The sequence below is a fragment of the Coregonus clupeaformis genome, chromosome 18 (genome assembly GCF_020615455.1).
Source record: "Coregonus clupeaformis isolate EN_2021a chromosome 18, ASM2061545v1, whole genome shotgun sequence".
In the NCBI taxonomy this organism is placed as follows: domain Eukaryota; kingdom Metazoa; phylum Chordata; class Actinopteri; order Salmoniformes; family Salmonidae; genus Coregonus; species Coregonus clupeaformis.
In genome coordinates this window covers 19,872,889-19,898,260 of record NC_059209.1, presented here as the reverse complement: position 1 = coordinate 19,898,260, position 25,372 = coordinate 19,872,889, and the positions used below count along the sequence as shown (strand labels likewise).

General features: G+C 47.8%; 1 protein-coding gene across 5 annotated transcripts in view; it reads left to right on the top strand.

Annotated features, from left to right (window-relative positions):
* trpm3 (transient receptor potential cation channel, subfamily M, member 3) overlaps positions 1 to 25,372 on the top strand; it is a 309,076-nt gene that overhangs the window by 153,164 nt on the left and 130,540 nt on the right. For all 5 annotated transcript variants that reach the window (XM_041864642.2, XM_041864639.2, XM_041864640.2 and 2 more), the window contains exons 7-8: positions 20,101 to 20,275; positions 20,849 to 20,972. In XM_041864642.2, the coding sequence (XP_041720576.1) occupies positions 20,101 to 20,275; positions 20,849 to 20,972 (299 nt within the window). The remainder of the gene's footprint in view (positions 1 to 20,100; positions 20,276 to 20,848; positions 20,973 to 25,372) is intronic.

Genomic DNA, 25,372 nt, shown 5'->3' with positions numbered 1-25,372 from the left:
GGTACGGCAATTGCACTGTCGGCAACCGCAGGGCTCTCCAGAGGGTGGTGCGGTCAGCCCAACGCATCACCGGGGGCACACTGCCTGCCCTCTAGGACATCTACAGCACCCAGTGTCACAGGAAGGCCAAAAATATCATCAAGGACCTCAGCCACCCGAGCCACGGCCTGTTCTCCCTGCTCCATCTAGAAGGCGGAGACAGTACAAGTGCATCAAAGCTGGGACAGAGAGACAGCTTCTATCTCCACGACATCAGATTAAACACTCACCACTAGCCGGCCTCCGCCCAGTACCCTGCCCTGAACGTTAGTCACTAGCCAGCTACCACCCGGTACTCTGCACCATAGAGACTGCTGCCCAATGTACAGTACATAGACACTGAACACTGGTCACTTAATTACATTTAAGTCATTTAGCAGACACTCTTATCCAGAGCGACTTACAGGAGCAATTAGGGTTAAGTGCCTTGCTCAAGGGCACATCGACAGATTTTTCACCTAGTCGGCTCGGGGATTAGAACCAGCGACCTTTCGGTTACTGGCACAACGCTCTTACATACTAAGCTACCTGCCGCCATACATATGAAGTGTTTTATCCACTTCATATGTATATACTGTATTCTAGTCAAGGCTCATCCTATATAACTACTGCTGTACTCACCTTTTCTATTCATATACTGTCCATACTGTCTATACACACCATTATATACATTTTGGGGATGTGTGTATTGTTTTGTATCGTTAGGTATTACTGCACTGTTGTAGCTACAAATATAAGCATTTCGCTGCTGTAATAAAATCTTTGTATGCGACCAAATTTTTTTTATTTTATTTTATTTGATTCATATGAACATAGGAATAGCCGTTAGATCATCTAGCCATGGTCATCCATCCCCCTGTCCTCTAGTCCACTCATGGACTCATCCCTTATTTATGCGCTTGTCATCTCCCCTTGTCCCCCTTTAAACAACTCTTCCTCACATACCCTTGTTCATATGTGTCCAAGGGCAGACGACTACAGGAAGCCTTGAAGAACAGTCTGACTCCCGTCTCTCCACATAGCCAGCCAGATAATAGAGTGAGACTGCAGATGGAAGCACAACTCTCCGGTCTCCGGTGGCGGCCACAGCTCTCTGTTGTTTGCAATCATGCACTAGTCTCAGAGAGAGAAAGGGAATGAGAGAGGAAGTGGAAAGAGAGGCGATGTGGTTACTTTGAGAGTACTCTTCTGAATAGGAGGATGAGAATATATGAGAGGAGGGAGAGAGGAGAGATATTTCTCATGCTGTGTCCTTTTCGTTCATGTATCCTTCACTTACTCTGTGACGAGGTGTGAATGAAGTCAGGCGCAGGAGGTAAAACACCGAAGTCCAGAGTTTATTCCGTTTACATAAATAAAACGCACCCAGCGTCAAAACGAAACTATAACAAGGGAAAATATTCCACCTTGGCAAATACAAATGGAAGAGTGGCTCAACCGAGCTACTCGCTCTCACAATAAACAATCACTAAAAAAGACAAGGGGAACAGAGGGAACACTTATACACATACTAATTAGGGGAATGAACACCAGGTGTGTGTGATTGACAAGATAAGACATGACAAGTGGAGTGATGAGAATGGGATCGGCAGTAGCTAGTAAGCCGGTGACGACAACAGCCGAAACCTCCCCGAACAAGGAGGGGAGGCAGCCTTGGCGGAAGTCGTAACAGTACAACCCCCCAGGCGGAGGGGTAGATTCCGGGTCGAGAGCCAGACCCGATGCCCTGGTACGAAAACCGGGGCCTCCCTGCGGTGGCGGCGCACGGCGCGCTGGAGGCGAACGTGGGCAGCGTCCCAAGTCTCCTCCGCGCGCCGAAACCAGTCATCCACCGCAGGAGCCTCAGTCTGGCTCTGGTGCCACGGTCCCAGGACTGGTTGGTAACCCAAAACACATTGGAAGGGTGTTAGGTTAGTGGAGGAGTGGCAGAGAGAGTTCTGAGCGTATTCTGCCCATGGCAGGAACACCAACCACTCCCCCGGCCGGTCCTGACAGTAGGTCCACAGGAACCTACCCACATCTTGATTTACCCTTTCCACCTGCCCATTACTCTTGGGGTGAAATCCAGAAGTCAGGCTGACTGAGACCCCCAGACGTTCCATGAACGCCTTCCAGACTCTAGAAGTGAACTGGGAACCTCGGTTGGACACTATATCCTCTGGTACCCTGTAGTGCCAGAAGACGTGAGTAAACAGAGCCTCTGCAGTTTGTAGGGCCGTGGGGAGACCGGGCAGAGGAAGGAGGCGGCGGGACTTCGAAAAGCGATCCACAAGGACCAGGATAGTGGTGTTACTTTGGGAGAGGGGAAGATCAGTAAGAAAATCTATACTAAGGTGAGACCATGGTCGTTGTGGAACTGGTAAAGGTTGTAGCTTACCCGCTGGGAGGTGCCTAGGTGCCTTACTCTGGGTGCACACTGATCAGGAGGAAACACACACCCTCACGTCCTTAGCCAAGGTAGGCCACCAGTACTTCTCGGTCAGGCAGCGCATTGTACGACCGATACCTGGATGACCAGAGGAGGGTGACGTGTGTGCCCAGTAGATCAGACGATCACGGATAAGCGCAGGCACGTACTGCAGCCCAGCTGGACACAGCGGCGGAGATGGATCTGTGCGTAATGACTGCGCTATATCCGCGTCCATCGACCATACTACCGGCGCCACAATGCATGAGGCCGGGAGTATGGGGGTGTTGTCTCTGGGCCTCTCCTCTGTGTCATACAGCCAAGACAGTGCGTCTGCCTTCACGTTCTTCGTACCCGGAATGTATGAAAGTGTGAAATCAAACCGGGTGAAGAAGAGAGCCCACCTGGCCTGGCGAGGATTCAGCCTCCTCACTGCCCGAATGTACTGCAGGTTACGGTGGTCTGTCCAGACGAGGAAAGGGTGTTTCGCCCCTTCGAGCCAATGCCTCCACACCGTCAAAGCTTGGACAACAGCCAGCAGCTCCCGATCACCAACACCGTAGTTCTGCTCCGCCAAGCTGAGCTTCTTCGAAAAGAAGGCACAGGGGCTGAGCTTGGGGGCGTGCCCGAGCGTTGGGATAAGACAGCGCCTATCCCTACCTCGGACGCATCCACCTCCACTACGAACATTAGGGATGGATCGGGGTGAGCCAGTACCGGGGCGGAGATGAACAGACCCCGCAATCTACTGAAGGCCAAATCAGCCTCAGCAGACCAGCGGAGCCGGGACGGCCCACCCTTCAACAAGGAGGTAATGGGAGCTGCGACCTTGCCAAAGCCCCGAATAAATCTCCGATAGTAGTTGGCAAAGCCAAGGAAGCGCTGCACCTCCTTCACCGTGGTTGGAGTCGGCCAATTACGCACGGCTGAAATGCGATCTCCCTCCATCTCCACACCTGTGGTAGTAATGCGGTATCTGAGGAAGGAGATTGACTGCTGGAAAAACTCACACTTCTCTGCCTTGGCATAAATATCATTTTCCAGCAGTCGGACCAGTACCTTGCAAACCAGGGACACATGCTCGGCGCGCATAGAGGAATACACCAGGATGTCATCAATGTAGACGACCACACCGTGACCAAGCATGTCCCGAAACACCTCGTTCACAAAGGACTGGAAAACGGATGGAGCATTCATCAAACCGTAGGGCATCACCAGGTATTCATAATGCCCCAAGGTTGTGCTGAATGCTGTTTTCCACTCATCCCCTTCCCGAATACGCACAAGGTTGTAGGCACTCCTGAGGTCTAATTTGGTGAAAAACGGGCCCCATGCATTGACTCAATCACTGAAGGAATGAGGGGAAGAGGATAAGTAAATCGTACCGTCACCTTATTCAGTGGTTGATAATCAATGCACGGGCGTAAACCGCCATCTTTCTTCTTCACAAAGAAGAAACTCGAGGAAGCAGGTGAAGTGGAGGGACGTATATACCCCTGGCGCAGGGACTCGGTGACGTATGTTTCCATAGCCTCCGTTTCAGCCTGCGACTCCTGGGAGGTACACCCAAAGGTTTATCGCGCAATCCCCCTCCCGACGAGGTGGTAATTTAGTCGCTTGCGTCTTGGAAAACGCGAGCACCAGATCATGGTAGTCGGGGGGAATGCGCACGGTGGGAGTGCCGTCTGGTCTTTCCACTGTGGTTGCACCAACGGAAACACCTAGACACCTACCCGGACACTCACGCAACCACCCCGTAAGAACCCTCTGCGGCCATGAAAAATTGGGGTTGTGAAGGGCTAACCACGGAATACCTAAGACTACAGGGTAAGCAGGAGACTCAATAATCAAAAAAGTGATCTGCTCAACATGCGTCTCCTGTGTAATCATGGTGACTGGTACAGTAACCTCCTTAACCAACCCGGACCCTAATGGTCGACTATCAAGTGCTCTGATGGGGAGTGGAATGGATAGGGGAACCAATGAAATGCCTTGACGGCGTGCAAATGCCCTGTCCATAAAGTTCCCAGCTGCGCCTGAATCGACTAGCGCCTTACACTGGGAAACTACCAGGTGATCAGGAAAGGAGATAGATAAGGTACAGTGTGCCGCAAAGGGCTCTGAACAAGTTTGGGTGTTCGTTACCTGGGGTGATGCATGAGTACCCTGCCTACCGCCTCCAGACCCAAAAGAATGTTGACTGCGACGTGTGGTGGATTGTCCCTTCGTGCCACCAGAGTGGCACTGTTGCTGTCCTCCTGCGCTCTCTCGACCGGCTGCTCCCCCCAGCTCCATCTGCTCGGGGTCAGAGTCGTCCGGAGTGGGAACGGGCAGACCCCTACCAGGACGTCCTCTGGCTGCTAGCAGATTGTCCAGCCGGATGGCCATGTCCACCAGTTGGGAGAACGATAGCATGGCATCACGGCAGGCTAGCTCCCGTCGGACGTCCTCCCTTAGGTGGCACCGGAAATGGTCGATCAGGGCCCGCTCGTTCCACCCGGACCCCGCTGCCAGCATCCGGAACTCCAGCGCGTCGTCCTGTGCGGTCCTCGTCCCCTGCCTCAGAAGGACCAGTCGTTCGCCCGCCTCTCGACCCTCAGGCGGGTGATCGATAACGGCCCGAAAGAGACAAGCAAACTCCTCGTAGTCCTCCAACGCAGCACCTCCCTCGTTCCACACTGCGTTGGCCCACTCGAGGGCTCTCCCACAAAGGCAGGAAACGAGGACGGATACCTTCTCCCGCTCCAGTGGCGCCAGCCTGATGCTGGAGAAATACAGCTCTAGTTGGATCAGAAATCCCTTACATCGCGCTGCCGTCCCATCAAACGCCGGTGGCCGGGATATCTGGATCCCTCCAGGGGCTGGGGTGTAGGTGGCTGGATCCGGTTGACCAGCTGGTCTCGATAGATCGGGTCCTCTCCTCTCTACCTGAAGAACCCGATCCATCGCTTCCCCCAAGCTGGCCAGCATCGAGGAATGCTCCTGGACCCTTGCCACAACTCCAGGCATGTCCAGAGTTGATTCCGTTTACGTAAATAAAACGCACCCAGCGTCAAAACGAAACTATAACAAGGGAAAATATTCCACCTTGGCAAATACAAATAGAAGAGTGGCTCAACCGAGCTACTCGCTCTCACATTAAACAATCACTCACAAAGACAAGGGGAAATGAGCACCAGGTGTGTGTGATTGACAAGACAAGACATGACAAGTGGAGTGATGAGAATGGGATCGGCAGTAGCTAGTAAGCCGGTGACGACGAACGCCGAAACCTGCCCGAACAAGGAGGGGAGGCAGCCTCGGCGGAAGTCGTGACATACTCCCTCGTCAGCACTGTGTTTTACTTTTTTTTGGGGGGTGGGTAGATCAGCTTTAATATTGCAGATAGATTGTAACTTCCATCAATGTAATTGTCTTCATCACTTCCAATCCCCATATGTTTTTTTTCTCGCAAATATATATACACTAACATTCAAAAGTTTGGGGTTACTTAGAAATGTCCTTGTTTTCGAAAGAAAAGCAATTTTTTTGTCCATTAAAATAACATCAAATTGATCAGAAATACAGTGTAGATATTGTTAATGTTGTAAATGGCTATTGTAGCTGGAAACTGCTGATTTTTTATGGAATATCTACAAAGGCGTACAGAGGCCCATTATCAGCAACCATCAGTCCTGTGTTCCAATGGCACGTTGTGTTTGCTAATCCAAGTTCATCATTTTAAAAGGCTAATTGATCATTAGAAAACCATTTTGCAATTATGTTACCACCGCTGAAAACTGTTGTGCTGATTAACGAAGCAATAAAACTGGCCTTCTTGAGACTAGTTGGGTATCTGGAGCATCAGCAATTGTGGGTTCGATTACAGGCTCAAAATGGCCAGAAACAAATAACTTTCTTCTGAAACTCGTCAGTTTATTCTTGTTCTGAGAAATGAAGGCTATTCTATGTGATAAATTGCCAAGAAACTGAAGATCTCGTACAACGCTGTGTACTACTCCCATCACAGAACAGCGAGTTACACCAGATACTGACCCCCCTTTGTTCAGGGACACATTATTACATTTCTGTTAGTCACATGTCTGTGGAACTTGTTCAGTTTATGTCTCAGTTGTTGAATCTTGTTATGTTCATTCAAGTATTTACACATGTTAAGTTTGCTGAAAATAAACACTGTTGACAGTGAGAGGATGTTTCTTTTTTTGCTGAGTTTACATACACATACATATACACTTATATACTTATAAATACATATAAATACATATATATACATATCCTTTAAAAAAATATATTTCCCTTTATTACATTCCAACCCCACCACCCCTCCCCTAATTGGAGTAAACTAATGAACAACGACGCTTAGGCCTCTACTTCCACCTTATACATACTAAATTATATGCCATATCTTTCTAACTGTGCTCTTTCACAAATGCTCTCAACCTATAACCTATATACTTATTATGGACACAGTATGCTTTACATTAGTTATCTTGTTGTTATTAGTTGTTGTTAGTTGTTATGAGTCCCATCCTTCAGCTCCATTCAACACCTCCCATCTATCTCTTAACACCATCCATATTGGATGTCTATTTGCCATATATTTTTCAACTGTACTGTGATGTTTCACAAAAGTTCTGAACACTTCTATTCTCATTGTTTCTACAGATTGTAAATTGAAAATAAACATTTTTGCTAAAAGTATTATTATATTATTGATCGATTGACTATGAATTTTCAGATCACCCAGTAGTGCTATCTGCAGGGTTAGCTCCAGGTAAATATTGCAATCCTTCAGCCATTCCTGGATCTGTGACCAAAAACAAGCTACAAATGGACAGTACCAAAACAAATGATCTAATGATTCTGTCTCTTCGCAGCAAAATCTGCAGAGCTGGGAAGATTGTATCCCCCATATCAATAACATTCTATTGGTAGCAAGAATTTTGTATAATAATTTAAATGAAGTTTTGAATCCGGCGTCGTTTTGCGTATCAGTTCATAAACACAATGCCATGGAATCGGTACGTCAAAAATCTATTTTGCAATCTATATGGGATGGCTGTCAATCCTTTGGTCCTTAAATGAAACTGGTATACTTTTTTATTTATCACAATTTTCTTTAACCAATTATGGTCTTTAATGCAGGGCCGACAGACAAGTTCCTTACTTTTTCCCCCTTCCACTTTCCTCTTCCATTTTTGCGTTAATGCTGCAATTATTTGGTTGTCATTTTGGGTAGGGCAGACATTTCCATATGTTTTTGTTAGCTGCATGTGCAACATAACTCCACCAGTCCTACCTATGATATCATTTACGAAGATTATACATTTAATTTTATTTATTTAAATCAATTAGTATATTTGAGTTTAACCACAATATTTGTTGCATTGTTTGTTCTGTCGTTTCTGGAGGATTAAATTGAAATTCAACTTTCTATGGCTTGTTTTCGAAATAGTGATATTTGGGAGATTATTTCCTTTTCAAATAACTGAAAGTGTGTCACGTTCGTTCAATGACTGGTCAGACCAAGGCGCAGCGTGATATACGTACATGTTTATTAAACCAAATAAACACAACGACAAAACAACAAACTAAACGAAACGTGAAGTCCAAGGAAGCACACACAACATACCTTACACGGAACAAGATCCCACAACCCACTAGTGCCAATAGGCTGCCTAAGTATGATCCCCAATTAAAGACAACGAGCTACAGCTGCCTCTGATTGGGAACGACACCGGCCAACATAGATCTACACATAATAGATCGAAACATAGAAAACACACAACAAAGAATATACACACCCTGACTCAACATTTAAGCCTCCCCTGAGTCAGGGCGTGACAGTACCCCCCCCAAAGGTGCGGACTCCGACCGCACAACATAAACATAACAGGGTAGGGGCCGGGTGGGCATTCCGCCTCGGAGGCGGATCCGGCTTGGGGCGTGACGACCTCTCACTCTCCGCCTCCCTGTTGCGCCCCTGGTCTGGTCTGGACCTCGGCGCGCTGCTTCCCCTCTCCTTCCTCCCACGATATGCCAGGCCCTGTCTGGACCCTGGTGTGGGAGACCCCGAACCTGGAGAGGGGCTGACGTCATGGTCTGGACTGGAGCCGCTGACCGGAGCTGGACTAGGCACCGGTGGAGCAGACTGCTCTGGCTCCGGAGTGGAGTCGCTGACCGAAGCTGGATCAGGCACCGTTGGAGCGGACTGCTCTGGCTCCGGAGTGGAGCCACTGACCGGAGCTGGACTGGACCCCGGTGGAGCGGACTGCTCTGGCTCCGGAGTTGCGCAGCTGACCGGAGCTGGATCAGGCACCGGTGGAGCGGACTGCTCTGGCTCCGGAGTGGAGCAGCTGACCGGAGCTGTATCAGGCACCGGTGGAGCGGACTGCTCTGACTCCGGAGTGGAGCAGCTGACCGGTGCCGGACCAGGCACCGGTGGAACGAGCACAGGCCGTGCCGGACTGGACAAACGCACCACTGGTCTGGTGCGAGGAGCAGGCACGGGCCGGACCGGAATAGGAACACGCACCACTGGCTTGGTGCGAGGGGCAGGAACGGGCCGGGCCGGACTGGCGACGCGCACCACTGGCTTGGTGCGAGGAGCAGGAACAGGCCGGGCCGGGCTGGCGACGCGCACCACTGGCTTGGTGCGAGGAGCAGGAACAGGCCGGGCCGGGCTGGCGACGCGCACCACTGACTTGGTGCGAGGAGCAGGAACAGGCCGGGCCGGGCTGGCGACGCGCACCACTGGCTTGGTGCGAGGAGCAGGAACAGGCCGGGCCGGGCTGGCGACGCGCACAACTGGCTTGGTGCGAGGAGCAGGAACAGGCCGGGCTGGCGACGCGCACCACTGGCTTGGTGCGAGGAGCAGGAACAGGCCGGGCCGGGCCGGGCTGGCGACGCGCACCACTGGCTTGGTGCGAGGAGCAGGAACAGGCCAGGCCGGGCCGGCGACGCGCACCACTGGCTTGGTGCGAGGAGCAGGAACGGGCCGGACCGGACTGTGAAGGCGGACTGGAGGTCTGGAGCGGAGAACTGGCACAACCCGTCCTGGCTGGCTGCCCACTTTCGCACTACACGTGCGGGGCGCTGGCACAGGACGCACTGGGCTGTGCACGCGCACTGGCGATACCGTTCGTAGAACTGCCGCAGGATATGCGGGACCGAGGAGGCGTACTGGAGACCAGGAGCGATGAGCCGGCACACCCCGTCCTGGCTGGATGCCCATCTTCGCACGGCACGTGCAAGCACAGGACGTACAGGACTGTGCCGGCGCACTGGCGACACAGTACGTAGCTCCGCATAACACAGAGCTTGCCCAGTCATACGCTTCCTCGCGTGAGTACGGGGAGTTGGCTCTGCTCTAACCCTAGGCTCCGCCAACAACCCCGTGTGCTTCTCGGCCTTCCTCCTCAACTGGCCTCCTCCGTGTTGCCGTTGCTCCTCTCCTGCCTGGGCATCTACCTTAGCCCATGGTCCTTTCCCCGCGAATATCTCCTCCCATGACCACAAATTGGCCACCTGTGACATGGCCATCCGATCCGCCTGGACACGCTGCTTGGTCCCCGTTTGGTGGGATCTTCTGTCACGTTCGTTCAATGACGGGTCAGACCAAGGCGCAGCGTGATATACGTACATGTTTATTAAACCAAATAAACACAACGACAAAACAACAAACTAAACGAAACGTGAAGTCCAAGGTAGCACACACAACATACCTTACACGGAACAAGATCCCACAACCCACTAGTGCCAATAGGCTGCCTAAGTATGATCCCCAATCAGAGACAACGAGCGTGAGCTGCCTCTGATTGGGAACCACACCGGCCAACATAGATCTACACATAATAGATTGAAACATAGAAAACACACAACAAAGAATATACACACCCTGACTCAACATTTAAGCCTCCCCTGAGTCAGGGCGTGACAAAGTGAGAGGTTGTAATCTGAATAAAGGGAAAATTTTAACCCATTTTATAAGAGATTCTCCAAAATTGAAATGCTCCAGGCATTTATATTTAAACTCCAGTCGTACTTTATCAAATGTCTTTTCAAAGTCTGCTATGAATAGCAGGACTGATTTCCCAGATTTTTCATAGTGTTCTATTGTTTCCTTGCCTTATATTATCGTGGAAATTCAGTAAGAGTAATGTATATGCCAATTATATGATGGTCCGACCGCATTCTGTCCCCTATGAACACTTTTTACATTTTTGGTGCCAATCAGAATTACATAAGAAAGAAGTCAAGACACACCATTTTTAATCACAGTAATATGTAAAGGATGGGAAATGGCCCCTATTGAAATTGGATTCTAATCAGATGCTATGAAGCCCTAATGAAGCCCAGATTCTATGAAGCCCACCTGGGACCCACAGGACTGATAATTAGTTATTGAAAGGGAGATGTAGATGAAGAGATGATTGGAGTGGTTAGGACAGTGGACTCAAATCTCAAATCCTGGAGGACATGCAGGTATGCATATTTTGTTGCTCTGACCCAGCACTAACACAACCCATTCAACTCATCAACCAATCAAGATCTTCAATAGACACCTTCCTTGATTAGTTGAATGTGGTATGCTAATGCTGGGCTGGAACAAAAACATACACACTGGCCAGGTAGATAATTGAGTTTGAGACCACAGGGTTAGGAAGAGGTGAGTGAAAGACCCATCACCTGTCATCTGTCATGGTGGAAGTGCAGTGCTTGTTAAAGCGGCGGCTGAGGTGTGGCTATAAGCAGAGGGCAAACAGTGTGGAGAGAGAGAGATGGAACTTGGCTCACTGTCTGTACTGTCATCTCTGAGACTGCCAGGGAAAGGGAATCATACCAGGGACAGGTGATCCACGGGATCCAGTCGTACTTTATCAAATGTCTTTTCAAGTCTGCTATGAATAGCAGGCCTGATTTCCCAGATTTTTCATAGTGTTCTATTGTTTCCTTGCCTTATATTATCGTGGAAATTCAGTAAGAGTAATGTATATGCCAATTATATGATGGTCCGACCGCATTCTGTCCCCTATGAACACTTTTTACATTTTTGGTGCCAATGAGAATTACATAAGAAAGAAGTCAAGACACACCATTTTTAATCACAGTAATATGTAAAGGATGGGAAATGGCCCCTATTGAAATTGGATTCTAATCAGATGCTATGAAGCCCTAATGAAGCCCAGATTCTATGAAGCCCACCTGGGACCCACAGGACTGATAATGAGTTATTGAAAGGGAGATGTAGATGAAGAGATGATTGGAGTGGTTAGGACAGTGGACTCAAATCTAAAATCCTGGAGGACATGCAGGTATGCATATTTTGTTGCTCTGACCCAGCACTAACACAACCCATTCAACTCATCAACCAATCAAGATCTTCAATAGACACCTTCCTTGATTAGTTGAATGTGGTATGCTAATGCTGGGCTGGAACAAAAACATACACACTGGCCAGGTAGATAATTGAGTTTGAGACCACAGGGTTAGGAAGAGGTGAGTGAAAGACCCATCACCTGTCATCTGTCATGGTGGAAGTGCAGTGCTTGTTAAAGCGGCGGCTGAGGTGTGGCTATAAGCAGAGGGCAAACAGTGTGGAGAGAGAGAGATGGAACTTGGCTCACTGTCTGTACTGTCATCTCTGAGACTGCCAGGGAAAGGGAATCATACCAGGGACAGGTGATCCACGGGATCAGGAGTGTCTCTGTCACCATGTGCACTGACCAAAACCAGGGGGTTACGGGTGTCATTTCCCGGTAGACCAGACATACAGCTGAAGTCGGAAGTTTACATACACTTAGGTTGGAGTCATTAAAACTCGTTTTTCAACCACTCCACAAATTTCTTGTTAACAAACTATAGTTTTGGCAAGTCGGTTAGGACATCTACTTTCTGCATGACACAAGTCATTTTTCCAACAATTGTTTACAGACAGATTATTTCACTTATAATTCACTGTATCACAATTCCAGTGGGTCAGAAGTTTACATACACTAAGTTGACTGCGCCTTTAAACAGCTTGGATAATTCCAGAAAATGATGTCATGGCTTTAGAAGTTTCTGATAGGCTAATTGACATCATTTGAGTCAATTGGAGGTGTACCTATGGATGTATTTCAAGGCCTACCTTCAAACTCAGTGCCTCTTTGCTTGACATCATGGGAAAATCAAAAGAAATCAGTCAAGAACAATTGTAGACCTCCACAAGTCTGGTTCATCCTTGGGAGCAATTTCCAAACGCCTGAAGGTACCACGTTCATCTGTACAACAATAGTACGCAAGTATAAACACCATGGGACCACGCAGCCGTCATACCGCTCAGGAAGGAGACGCATTCTGTCGCCTAGAGATGAATGTACTTTGGTGCGAAAAGTGCAAATCAATCCCAGAACAACAGCAAATGACCTTGTGAAGATGCTGGAGGAAACAGGTACAAAAGTATCTGTATCCACAGTTAAACGAGTCCTATATCGACATAACCTGAAAGGCCGCTCAGCAAGGAAGAAACCACTGCTCCAAAACCGCCATAAAAAAGCCAGACTACGGTTTGCAACTGCACATGGGGACAAAGATCATACTTTTGGAGAAATGTCCTCTGGTCTGATTAAACAAAAATATAACTGTTTGGCCATAATGACCATTGTTATGTTTGGAGGGAAAGGGGGGTATTGCAAGCCTAAGAACACCATCCCAACCGTGACGCACAGGGGTGGCAGCATCATGCTGTGGGGATGCTTTGCTGCAGGAGGGACTGGTGCACTTCACAAAATAGATGGCATCATGAGGAAGGAAAATTATGTGGATATATTGAAGCAACATCTCAAGACATCAGTCAGGAGGTGAAAGCTTGGTCACCATCTTTTTTATTTTACCTTTATTTAACTAGGCAAGTCAGTTAAGAACAAATTCTTATTTACAATGACGGCCTACACCGGCCAAACCCAGACGACACTGGGCCAATTGTGCGCCGTCCTATGGGACTCCCAAGCTCGGCCGGTTGTGATACAGCCTGGAATCAAACCAGGGGGTCTGTAGTGACGCCTCAAGCACTGAGATGCAGTGCCTTAGACCGCTGCGCCACTCGGGAGCCCTCGGGAGCCACTCAGGAACCCAATTTGGAATTTGGAATGGGTCTTCCAAATGGACAATGACCCCAAGCATACTTCCAAAGTTGTGGCAAAATGGCTTAAGGACAACAAAGTCAAGGTATTGGAGTGGCCATCACAAAGCCCTGACCTCAATCCTATAGAAAATGTGTGGGTAGAACTGAAAAAGCGTGTGCGAACAAGGAGGCCTACAAACCTGACTCAGTTACACCAGCTCTGTCAGGAGGAATGGGCCAAAAGTCACCCAACTTGTTGTGGGAAGCTTGTGGAAGGCTACCCGGAACGTTTGACCCAAGTTAAACAATTTAAAGGCAATGCTACGAAATACTAATTGAGTGTATGTAAACTTCTGACCCACTGGGAATGTGATGAAAGAAATAAAAGCTGAAATAAATCATTCTCTCTACTATTATTCAGACATTTCACATTCTTAAAATAAAGTGGTGATCCTAACTGACCTAAGACAGGTAATTTTTTACTAGGATTAAATATCAGGAATTATGAAAAACTGAGTTTAAATGTATTTGGCTAAGGTGTATGTACATTTCCGACTTCAACTGTAGTTAACAGGCGGGCTGCTGTCAGGATCTGGACCCAGAACGGGTTCAATACAGACTGTGGGTCCATAAAGTTGTTGTTTTTTGTAGGGGGGCTTTCAATTTATTGAGAGTTGTAACAGTAGAATGCACAAGGTGCAATTTCGAAATTTGGTAGTGCATTTGCAGTTTTCCTCTTTTTTTATGTCATTCACTGACAGACCTTAGAGAGCTATTTATAACCTGAAATGTCCAGTTGATCAACTACTAGCCCATGTTAGCTAGATATGTAAGTTAGACTAACCAGCTATCTAAATCCTGTAGTTATCATGCCAGAGTACGGGCCCAGGGGCCTCGACCCCAGCGGGCCCCCGTTGATTTTGTTGAGTCACTCCAGCATCATATGAACACACATAAGACATGGCAAAATGTGTAGAATTGCAGGAAATAAGCTTTAAAACTTCTACATTTTTGAGCATGACTCGTTTTGGGTCACAAATCCGGCACGACGCAGCACAGCTGAAATAGAATCGGATGGATTATATCCAGAAGAGAACAGAAGAACAGACAAGTCAAAGCATGACAGAGACATAACTAATGGAAATGGAACAGCGGCTCTGTAGAATCGGACCTTTATAACCACCTCTGACCTTCTCTTCTCTACATTTCACAACGTAATACTTTCACAGCTCCAATTTGCCAGTCCTCTTTGGAGAAATAGGTGCTAGCGAGTGCAGTGGGGATGACGAGGGTAGGCCTAGATGTGTGAAAACGACCCACATAGAGAAACCTCCTCCTGCCATGCTAATGATTCTCTGGGTGTGAGTCAATGTGTCCCCCTTACAACCCCTCCCTCCCAGGCTAAAGATAGATATTGGGGGATGGTGAGGCTCTCACTTACTGCACTATTTCTCTCCTTCTCCCCTCTTCCGTGCTGTCTCTCACTCTCTATCTCTCTTAATAGCTGTGAGCAGAGGCCATGGACGTCAAAGAGGGAGAGGTAGAGAGAAAGAGAGAGAGAGAGAGAGAAGGGGGGTGTGAGAAGAAAGTAGATACAGAGGGGTGGGTGGAGATAGAAAGAGAGATGGAGCGAGAGCATTCAAAGAGAGAAAGGGATCGATCTGCTCCAGTTACGAGCTCCTAGCACTAGTAAAGCATCCACTAATCTAACACAAAAAACTCAAAAGGATGTCTGTTATATTAACCGGATGGTAGTGAACATGTGATGTATTACATGTTAGTGATGGGGTAATGGTATCTGGAATGGAATCTATTTGACGTTGGGGTTGTAAATGCCCTGATTTCATTTCAGCAACATGACTGTGAGCTGTTGTGGAAACGTTATCAGAGGAGGTAAAGACACACAGTGTGTGCTGACAAAACTAATGACTTGTCTCGCAAAGTACAACGTTCTACTCCATAGACTCGAGTGTAATCTCCTCCAAAAAACTGATTCCATCTCCCCATACAACTATGACAGATTAGTTATCTTTTTCAGAAATTATTTTCCATTTTTGAAAGCTCTTTTCAAAGCTCTTCAAGCCTACTCAACAAAGAGCACAAAGCTAACTGTTTATATGTTACTAAATTGCTCTGAAATAAATAATACTGATGTCCATACTCTACCTGAGAGACCATAGATATTCAAATAATATGTCACGATCGTCTGAAGAAGCGGACCAATACGCAGCGCGTGGAGTGAACATGATGACTTTATTTGATAAAGCAACCACGAAAAACAACAAATGACGATAGTGAAGTCCTCTGTAACACTGACAGAAACATGGAACAAAAACCCACAAACCAAGGAGAAACCACACAGTTTAAATATGGCTCCCAATCAGAGATAACGAGCCGAACAGCTGACACTCGTTACCTCCGATTGGGAGTCATATGACTAATCAAAACACAATCACCCAACATAGAAATGAACAACTAGAATCCCCAACATAGAAATACACCCAACCAATGAAAATGAACAACCCTGGCTCAATAATCAAAGTCCATAGAGCCAGAGTGTCACAGTACCCCCCCCTAAAGGTGCGCACTCCGGGCGCACCAGCATACAGTCTAGGGGAGGGTCTGGGTGGGCGTCTGTCCATGGTGGCGGCTCTGGCCCAGGTCGTGGTCCCCACCCCACCTTAGTCACTATCTCGCTCCGTGAGCCCCCTCCACCTGACCACCCCCCAACTAAACCCCACTGGATTAAGGGGCGGCACCGGACTAAGGGGCAGCACCGGACTAAGGGGCAGCACCGGACTAAGGGACAGTACCTGACTAAGGGGCAGCACCGGCCTGAGGGGCAGCACCGGACTGAATGGCGGATCCTGGCTGGCTGGCTCTGGCGGATCCTGGCTGGACGGCTCTGGCTGATCCTGTCTGGCGGAAGGCTCTGGCTGATCCTGTCTGGCGGAAGGCTCTGGCTGATCCTGTCTGGCGGAAGGCTCTGGCTGATCCTGTCTGGCGGAAGGCTCTGGCTGATCCTGTCTGGCGGAAGGCTCTGGCTGCTCCTGTCTGGCGGAGAGCTCTAGCGGCTCCGATCTGGCGGACGGCTCTGAAGGCTCATGGCAGACGGGCGGCTTTGCAGGCTCAGTACAGACGGGCAGTTCCTGCAGCGCTTGGCAGACGGACAGTTCAGACGGCGTTGGGCAGACGGGCAGTTCAGACAGCGTTGGGCAGACGGGCAGTTCAGACGGCGTTGGGCAGACGGACAGTTCAGGCCCCGTTGGGCAGACGGCAGACTCTGGCCGTCTGAGGCGCATCCGTAGGCCTGGTGCGTGGTGCCGGAACAGGAGGTACCGGGCTGAGGACACGCATCTCAGGGCTAGTGCGGGGAGAAGCAACAGGGCATGCTGGACCCTGGGGACGCACCGTAGGCCTGATGCGTGGTGCCGAACTGGAGGTACCGGGCTGAGGACACGCATCTCAGGGCTAGTGCGGGGAGAAGCAACAGGGCATGCTTGGCCCTGGGGACGCACCGTAGGCCTGATGCGTGGTGCCGGAACTGGAGGTACCGGGCTGAGGACACGCATCTCAGGGCTAGTGCGGGAAGCAGCAACAGGACATGCTTGGCCCTGGGGACGCACCGTAGGCCTGATGCGTGGTGCCGGAACTGGAGGTACCGGGCTGAGGACACGCATCTCAGGGCTAGTCGGGAAGCAGCAACAGGGCATGCTTGGCCCTGGGGACGCACCCGTAGGCCTGATGCGTGGTGCCGGAACTGGAGGTACCGGGCTGAGGACACGCATCTCAGGGCTAGTGCGGGGAGAAGCAACAGGGCATGCTGGACCCTGGGAACGCACATAAGGGCTAGTGCGGAGAGCCGGAACAGGGCATGCTGGACCCTGGGGACTCACATTAAGCCTAGTGCGGAGAGCAGCAACAGGACGCACAGGACTCGGGAGACACACAGGAGGCTTGTGGCGTGGTGTAGGCACTGGTGGGAAAGGGGCTGGCGACGCGCACCGTATCCCTGGTGCGAGTGGCCGGAACAGGCCGGGCTGGGCTGGCGAGCGCACCGTATCCCTGGTGCGAGTGGCCGGAACAGGCCGGGCCGGGTTGGCGAAGCGCACCGTATCCTTGGTGCGAGGGGGTCGCAACAGGCCGGACCGTACTGGAGGCACACACCACTGGCTCTACCCGGGAACTGGAACGGGCCGGACCGGACTGGATACACACCTCAGTCTCTCACGCCGTGCCTCTACATCTCCTTTCCCTACTTTGGCCAGTGACCCCCGTAACCTGGTTGCCTCTTGAATTCGCCCCTTCTCTGCCTCCGTTAGCCCTCGTGCCAAGCCATGTGCCCCCCCCAAAAACTTTTTGGGGTTGCCTCTCGTCCTTCCAACGATGATGGCCCTGCTGACGCCGTTGCTCCTCTCTCGCCAGGGCCTTGATCTTCCCCCAAGGTCCCTTGCCCCCCGAGCATGTCCTCCCAGGACCACGATTTGCCCACCTGGGCCATCGCCAGCCTCTCGAGCTCCTTACCAGGCGCTTCCTCCCATGTCCAGCTGTCTTGCTCCTGGACACGCTGCTTGGTCCTTCTATGGTGGGTTTTTCTGTCACGATCGTCTGAAGAAGCGGACCAATACGCAGCGCGTGGAGTGAACATGATGACTTTATTTAATAAAGCAACCACGAAAAACAACAAATGACGATAGTGAAGTCCTCTGTAACACTGACAGAAACATGGAACAAAAACCCACAAACCAAGGAGAAACCACACAGTTTAAATATGGCTCCCAATCAGAGATAACGAGCCGAACAGCTGACACTCGTTACCTCCGATTGGGAGTCATATGACTAATCAAACACAATCACCCAACATAGAAATGAACAACTAGAATCCCCAACATAGAAATACACCCAACCAATGAAAATGAACAACCCTGGCTCAATAATCAAAGTCCATAGAGCCAGAGTGTCACATAATAACAATATAGCATGGTCATTTAGCAGACCGCTTTTATCCAAAGCCATTTGCAGAACTGCCAGCATTGACAGTTAAACAAATATTCAGTAGATGTGGCCCATGTGGGAATTGAAAGCCACCACCCAGCACCTTGTTGCCAACACCTTGCTCTAACCCTCAGACATATGAACTAGCTTTAGGAGGAGACATACTGTAAGACATCCAGAGTTTGAGTGGTGTGTTGTGGTGTATGCAGGCACCACTCTCTCGCTCTCTCTCTAGCCAATTAGCAACGACACAGCTGTGCTTTCCCTTCCTAGTCTGTGTGTTGGTGTCTTTCAATTGGAGCCTAATCCCTTCAGTTATGAGTGGTGTCCCTCAAACCGCAGTAGCCATCATCGCTTGCTCATAAGACATGAAGAGGTAAAGAGAATCAGTAAATTAAAACCGTTATGAATAGATGAGACTGTACTTATTATCCTGCGCCTGTCTGATGTACAGTGTGGTGATGTTCTGAACTTTAAAGTATGCTAGGCCCTAAAATAGGTCCCTTTTTATGTAACTTTGCCTGTAGCTAGCGAGACACAATGATGGCACATGTGTGAGCGGGCCCTGAATCAGTGGCCCACCTATCCCCAGTGAAATTATGCAGGCAAGGATGGGAGGGAGGATCCGGCAGGGACACGGCTTTTGAATTTGAGTGAAAACACTGACTGGTGGCAGCTAAATGAGAGACAGAGAGAGTGACAGAGAGAGAGAGAGTGAGAGAAGCTCAGAGAGAACTGGGCATCCTTGTGGGGGTTTGGTACTGTAGTGCTTATGTGCATCCTTTCTCTTTCCAAGCCCGTTCTCCCAGGCAGGCCTGTGTGAGCACCAGAACCCACCTGTTAATTACCTCTAATGACTCTTAAAGGGATAGTTCAGGATTTTGGCAGTGAAACATTTTATGTACTTCCCCAGAGTCAGATGAACTTATGGATACTATTTTTATGTCTCTGCGTCCAGTATGAAGGAAGTTAGAGGTAGTTTCTCAGGCCAATGCTAACTAGCTTAGCGCAGGAGACTGTCTTTGCGCTAAGCTAGCGCTAACACTAGTTAGGGCTTCATTGCCAAAATCCCGAACTATCCCTTTAATAGCTTCTGATTAGCCAGCTTGAGGCCGTCCCTCTGTGCAGCAGGAGGGTGCTCACTCCAGGGCTTCTATGCGGCTCAGTGCGGATCTGTGCTTCCGCTAGATGCTCAGTAAAACCCATAGAAATAGGAAACTCTCTCTGAATGCTGCTGGCCACTGACTATTTTTACCATGTGTGGCACAAATGTGTCTTTAAGCAGCATTTCTATTTTAGTTGAGAGGTGAGATGTTGGGGCACTTGTTGAATCATGGCACGCAACATGGAAATGTTGTCAGTTGAAATGTTGTCAGTCACACCTCCCTCATGGCTGTCTGTCAGAGTACTCCTGTGGGATTTAATGAGTGCTTTTTGTTTACACCTTTCTTTCTCTGTTTTCTGATTTCTTCCTTGTCCCGTGTTCCTTCATTCTCCCACCACTATCTCTCTCTCTTTCCACCCCTCCCCACTTCCTCCCTTTCTCTCTCTGTAGGTATTGGTCAGGGAGTGCCAGTGGTGGCTCTGATAGTGGAGGGGGGTCCTAATGTGATCTCCATCGTATTGGAGTACCTGAGGGACACTCCACCTGTGCCCGTGGTGGTGTGTGACGGGAGTGGGCGTGCTTCGGACATCCTGGCATTTGGACACAAGTACTCAGAGGAAGGAGGGTACGTGTTACATATCACATACACAGATTTGCTACAGTATTGCCGGGGATCCAGAAACAGTTCCAAAAAGCTAATAGTAAGATGCAGTAGTAGTGTTTCCCAAATACAGTCCTAATACTTAGGATAAATGTTAAAGGGATACTTTGGCAACGAGGACCCTTATCCACTTCCCCAGAGTCAGATGAACTTGTGGATACCATTTTTATGTCTAAGTGTCCAGTATGAAGGAAGTTAGAGGTAGTTTTGCAAGCCAATGCTAACTAGCATTAGCGCAATGGCTGGAAGTCATTGCACTATTGCTAGTTAGCGCAACTACCTATAACATCCATCATACTGGACACAGAGACATACAATTGGTATCCACGAGTTCATCTGACTCTGGGGAAGTAGATAAATGGGATAATTGCCAAAATCCCGAATTATGCCTTTAATACTTCAACTTAAATTTAAATCTATTTTACCCTTATCTGCCACAATTACTCATACCCCTTTTTTCTCTATCTCTCCTTTCTCCCTTCTACTCCTCCTCCCTGTTTCCCTCTCCTCTTTATCCTTTTCCCTCATTTTCACCAGGATCATAAATGAGTCTCTGAGGGACCAGTTGCTGGTCACCATCCAGAAGACCTTCACGTACAGCCGGACCCAGGCCCAACACCTCTTCATCATCCTCATGGAATGCATGAAGAAGAAGGAGCTGGTGAGTGTTCACGCTCGCTCACTCGTCGCCTTGGAAACATCCCCTGCCCCCAACTCCCCATGCCTCTACTGCAGGGCTCTCCAACCCTGTTTCTGGAGAGCTACCCTCCTGTAGGTTTTCGCTCCAACCCCAGTTGTAACTAACCTGTTTCAGCTTATCAACCAGCTAATTAATAGAATCAGGTATGCTAGATTAGAGTAGGAGTGAAAACCTACAGGACAGTAGCTCTCCAGGAACAGGGTTGGAGAGCCTTGCTCAACTGTGCAATGTCTCAAGCACCAGTGTGATAGGGATTAGGGAGAGAAAACTGAGATGTCAAAGTAGAGATAAGAAGGAGGTGACTTGGAAATAATGAGACTGTGGCCTTGTCCAGAAACAACCCCTTTAGCCCCTACACCCTACCCACTTGTGGAAATCTGAGAGGATATGATAGGTTTAAGCAATATTATAGCAGCTCCACCTTGCCCTCTAATAAGCTAGTGGAATTTTTGTCATATTGCTTACACCTGTATCTAGGGGATTGTGGCTGTGACAGAGCTGTGAATTTAAAGGCACTCTGATGTCATCCAGTGCCAACTGGTTTGGCTTTAGGCTGCTTTCTCTCCTGTCCATCTCTCATATCCATTTGAAACATAACCCCCAAGCTGTGTTTAGTGAACTGTCACTCACATTAATTAACCTTCCCTAGCTCAGGTGGTGACAGGGTCTCTTCAGATCAGTGTTTTTTGCAGAGAGAAGCTGCATGCTTATTATAGTGATCATCCTCAATGTGTAGTCGACAGTCCAACTACACACAAAATGATACATATTATCACAGCATTATGCCTGGCACAGAGGGACATTTCACAGGGCGTGAAACAAGCTCTATGGTAAGTGGATAATGAAGGTAATCAGATGGCAATCAGTGAGTTTTGAGTTCCAGATAGACAGTATTAGTCTCACACACACACACACACACACACACACACACACACACACACACACACACACACACACACACACACACACACACACACACACACTGCTGTCTCCACTCCAAACCATGAGAAATAATCCTCATACATACTGTGCCTGAGATGAAAATAACACTCACTGTGTCTGTACTCATTATACACTTCAGCCTCCATTAGCTGGCATGCACCAAACAAACACATGCCTTTGCTTTACAATATTAGCTAATTTAACAGTTGGGTACACAAGCAAAAGCATAATGTCATGTGCATGGAAAGTCGGTCTCAATAAGCAAATGCACACTCTGGTATATAAAGGTTTTAAAATACACACTTTGTTTATAATACACACATTCAAAACTCAGTTGCACAATACATATGGAAAGTGTATTACATCACAATTCCACCTTGGTCAAGCTTGGCTGAGGCTAATGCAGGCCAATGCCAAGCACGGTGGTGTTGGGTAGATAAAGCTAGATCAAGTTTAGACCAAGGCAATGCTGTAAAATTTCTGATAACGTGGGACTAATGAGTTTGGATGATGGAATATGACTGAGAATCCTTGGACTTGTAGCCTATATGTCATCATGACATTCAAATCTATGCGGTTTCACACAGCAGGTTCGGTGCTCTTTCATGTAGTCAGTGTTTCGATGAAGATTCATATTAGTAGCCATCGCCATAGCGGGTCATGTGTAAGGAATGTGTAATGAATACTAAACTTTTGACTACATTTTATACATTATAAGTGAATTTGTCCAAATACTTATAACACCTTCAAATGGGGGGACTAGATACATAAAGTGCTTTAATTTCTAAACGGTAAAACAGATACAGTGGGGAAAACAATTATTTAATCAGCCACCAATTGTGCAAGTTCTCCCACTTACAAAGATGAGCGAGGCCTGTAATTTTCATCATAGGTACACGTCAACAATGACAGACAAAATGAGGAAAAAAATTCACATTGTAGGATTTTTTATGAATTTATTTGCAAATTATGGTGGAAAATAAGTATTTGGTCAATAACAAAAGTTTCTCAATACTTTGTTATATACCCTTTGTTGGCAATGACACAGGTCAAATGTTTTCTGTAAGTCTTCATAAGGTTTTCACACACTGTTGCTGGTATTTTGGCCCATTCCTCCATGCAGATCTCCTCTAGAGCAGTGATGTTTTGGGGCTGTCGCTGGGCAACACGGACTTTCAACTCCCTCCAAAGATTTTCTATGGGGTTGAGATCTGGAGACTGGCTAGGCCACTCCAGGACCTTGAAATGCTTCTTACGAAGCCACTCCTTCGTTGCCCGGGCGGTGTGTTTGGGATCATTGTCATGCTGAAAGACCCAGCCACGTTTCATCTTCAATGCCCTTTGCTGATGGAAGGAGGTTTTCACTCAAAATCTCACGATACATGGCCCCATTCATTCTTTCCTTTACACGGATCAGTCGTCCTGGTACCTTTGCAGAAAAACAGCCCCAAAGGATGATGTTTCCACCCCCATGCTTCACAGTAGGTATGGTGTTCTTTGGATGCAACTCAGCATTCTTTGTCCTCCAAACACGATGAGTTGTGTTTTTACCAAAAAGTTATATTTTGGTTTCATCTGACCATATGACATTCTCCCAATCCTCTTCTGGATCATCCAAATGCACTCTAGCAAACTTCAGACGGGCCTGGACATGTACTGGCTTAAGCAGGGGGACACGTCTTGCACTGCAGGATTTGAGTCCCTGGCGGCGTAGTGTGTTACTGATGGTAGGCTTTGTTACTTTGGTCCCAGCTCTCTGCAGGTCATTCACTAGGTCATCATTGTGATCATTTTGACCCCACGGGGTGAGATCTTGCGTGGAGCCCCAGATCGAGGGAGATTATCAGTGGTCTTTTATGTCTTCCATTTCCTGCTCCCACAGTTGATTTCTTCAAACCAAGCTGCTTACCTATTGTAGATTCAGTCTTCCCAGCCTGGTGCAGGACTACAATTTTGTTTCTGGTGTCCTTTGACAGCTCTTTGGTCTTGGCCATAGTGGAGTTTGGAGTGTGACTGTTTGAGGTTGTGGACAGGTGTCTTTTATACTGATAACAAGTTCAAACAGGTGCCATTAATACAGGTAACGAGTGGAGGACAGAGGAGCCTCTTAAAGAAGTTGTTACAGGTCTGTGAGAGCCAGAAATCTTGCTTGTTTGTAGGTGACCAAATACTTATTTTCCACCATAATTTGCAAATAAATTCATTAAAAATCCTACAATGTGATTTTCTGGAGAAAAAAATTCTCAATTTGTCTGTCATAGTTGACGTGTACCTATGATGAAAATTACAGGCCTCTCTCATCTTTTTAAGTGGGAGAACTTGCACAATTGGTAGCTGACTAAATACTTTTTTTCCCCACTGTATGTATGAAAATACCATGAAATAAAAGGTGACATTCTGTACTGTCCCCTCATATACAGTTGAGGACAAAAATATTGGCACCCTTGTACTTTTCTTAAATAATTCACAATTTTTTCTAAAATAAGTTGAGAAAAAAAGAATGTTGATGTCCACACCTTATTGGATTTTCAACATTACAGAACAAATTGTATTTTTGTAACCTTAAGTTTACAATTTTGATTTAGAAAATAAAGACAAATGGCATGGACAAAATTATTGGCACCCCGAAGCTACGACTTTGGCCAAGATTACTGCCAACAAATGCCTTTCTACTGGCAATTTGCCCCCTCTTCATTAGAAAACTGCTCTAGTTATTCAACGTTTGAGGGGTGCCTTCCATCACATGCTGTTTTAAGCTCTCGCCATAGGTTATGGATGTGACTCAGATCTGGACTCTTCACTGGCCACTCCAGAACAGTCCAGCATTTCTTCTTGAACCGTTTCAAGGTGCTTTTTATGTGTGTTTGGGGTTGTTGTTTTACTGGAAAACCCACAACCTTCAACAGAGATACAGGGTTGAACATTGCTCTCCAAAGCTCTTTTAATAATCTGCTGATTTCATAATGTCTTGCACACATTCAAGGCCCCCAGTACCAGAGGCAGCCAAGCAACCCAAAAGCATTATCGAACCTCCCCCATAATTGATTTTAAGGAGGGTGTTCTTTTCTTTGAAGTACATCCGAAACTTATTGCAAAATTGTCAGTAGAAAAGTGCAGCAAGCTCATTGATGGCTACAATAAGCATTTGTCTGCAGTTATATTGGCCAAAGGCTGTGCAACCAACTACTAGCTCCGGGGTGTCAAAAATTTTGTCAATGCCATTTGTCTTTATTTTCTAAATTAAAATTGTAAACTTAAGTTTACAAAAATACAATTGGTTCTGCAATGTTGAAAATACAATAACAAGGTGTGGTGACCAAACCTTAATATTGTATTTGTTTTACTTATAGTGCCTTCAGAAAGTATTCATACTCCTTGACTTATTCCACATTTTGTTGTGTTACAGCCTGAATTCAAAA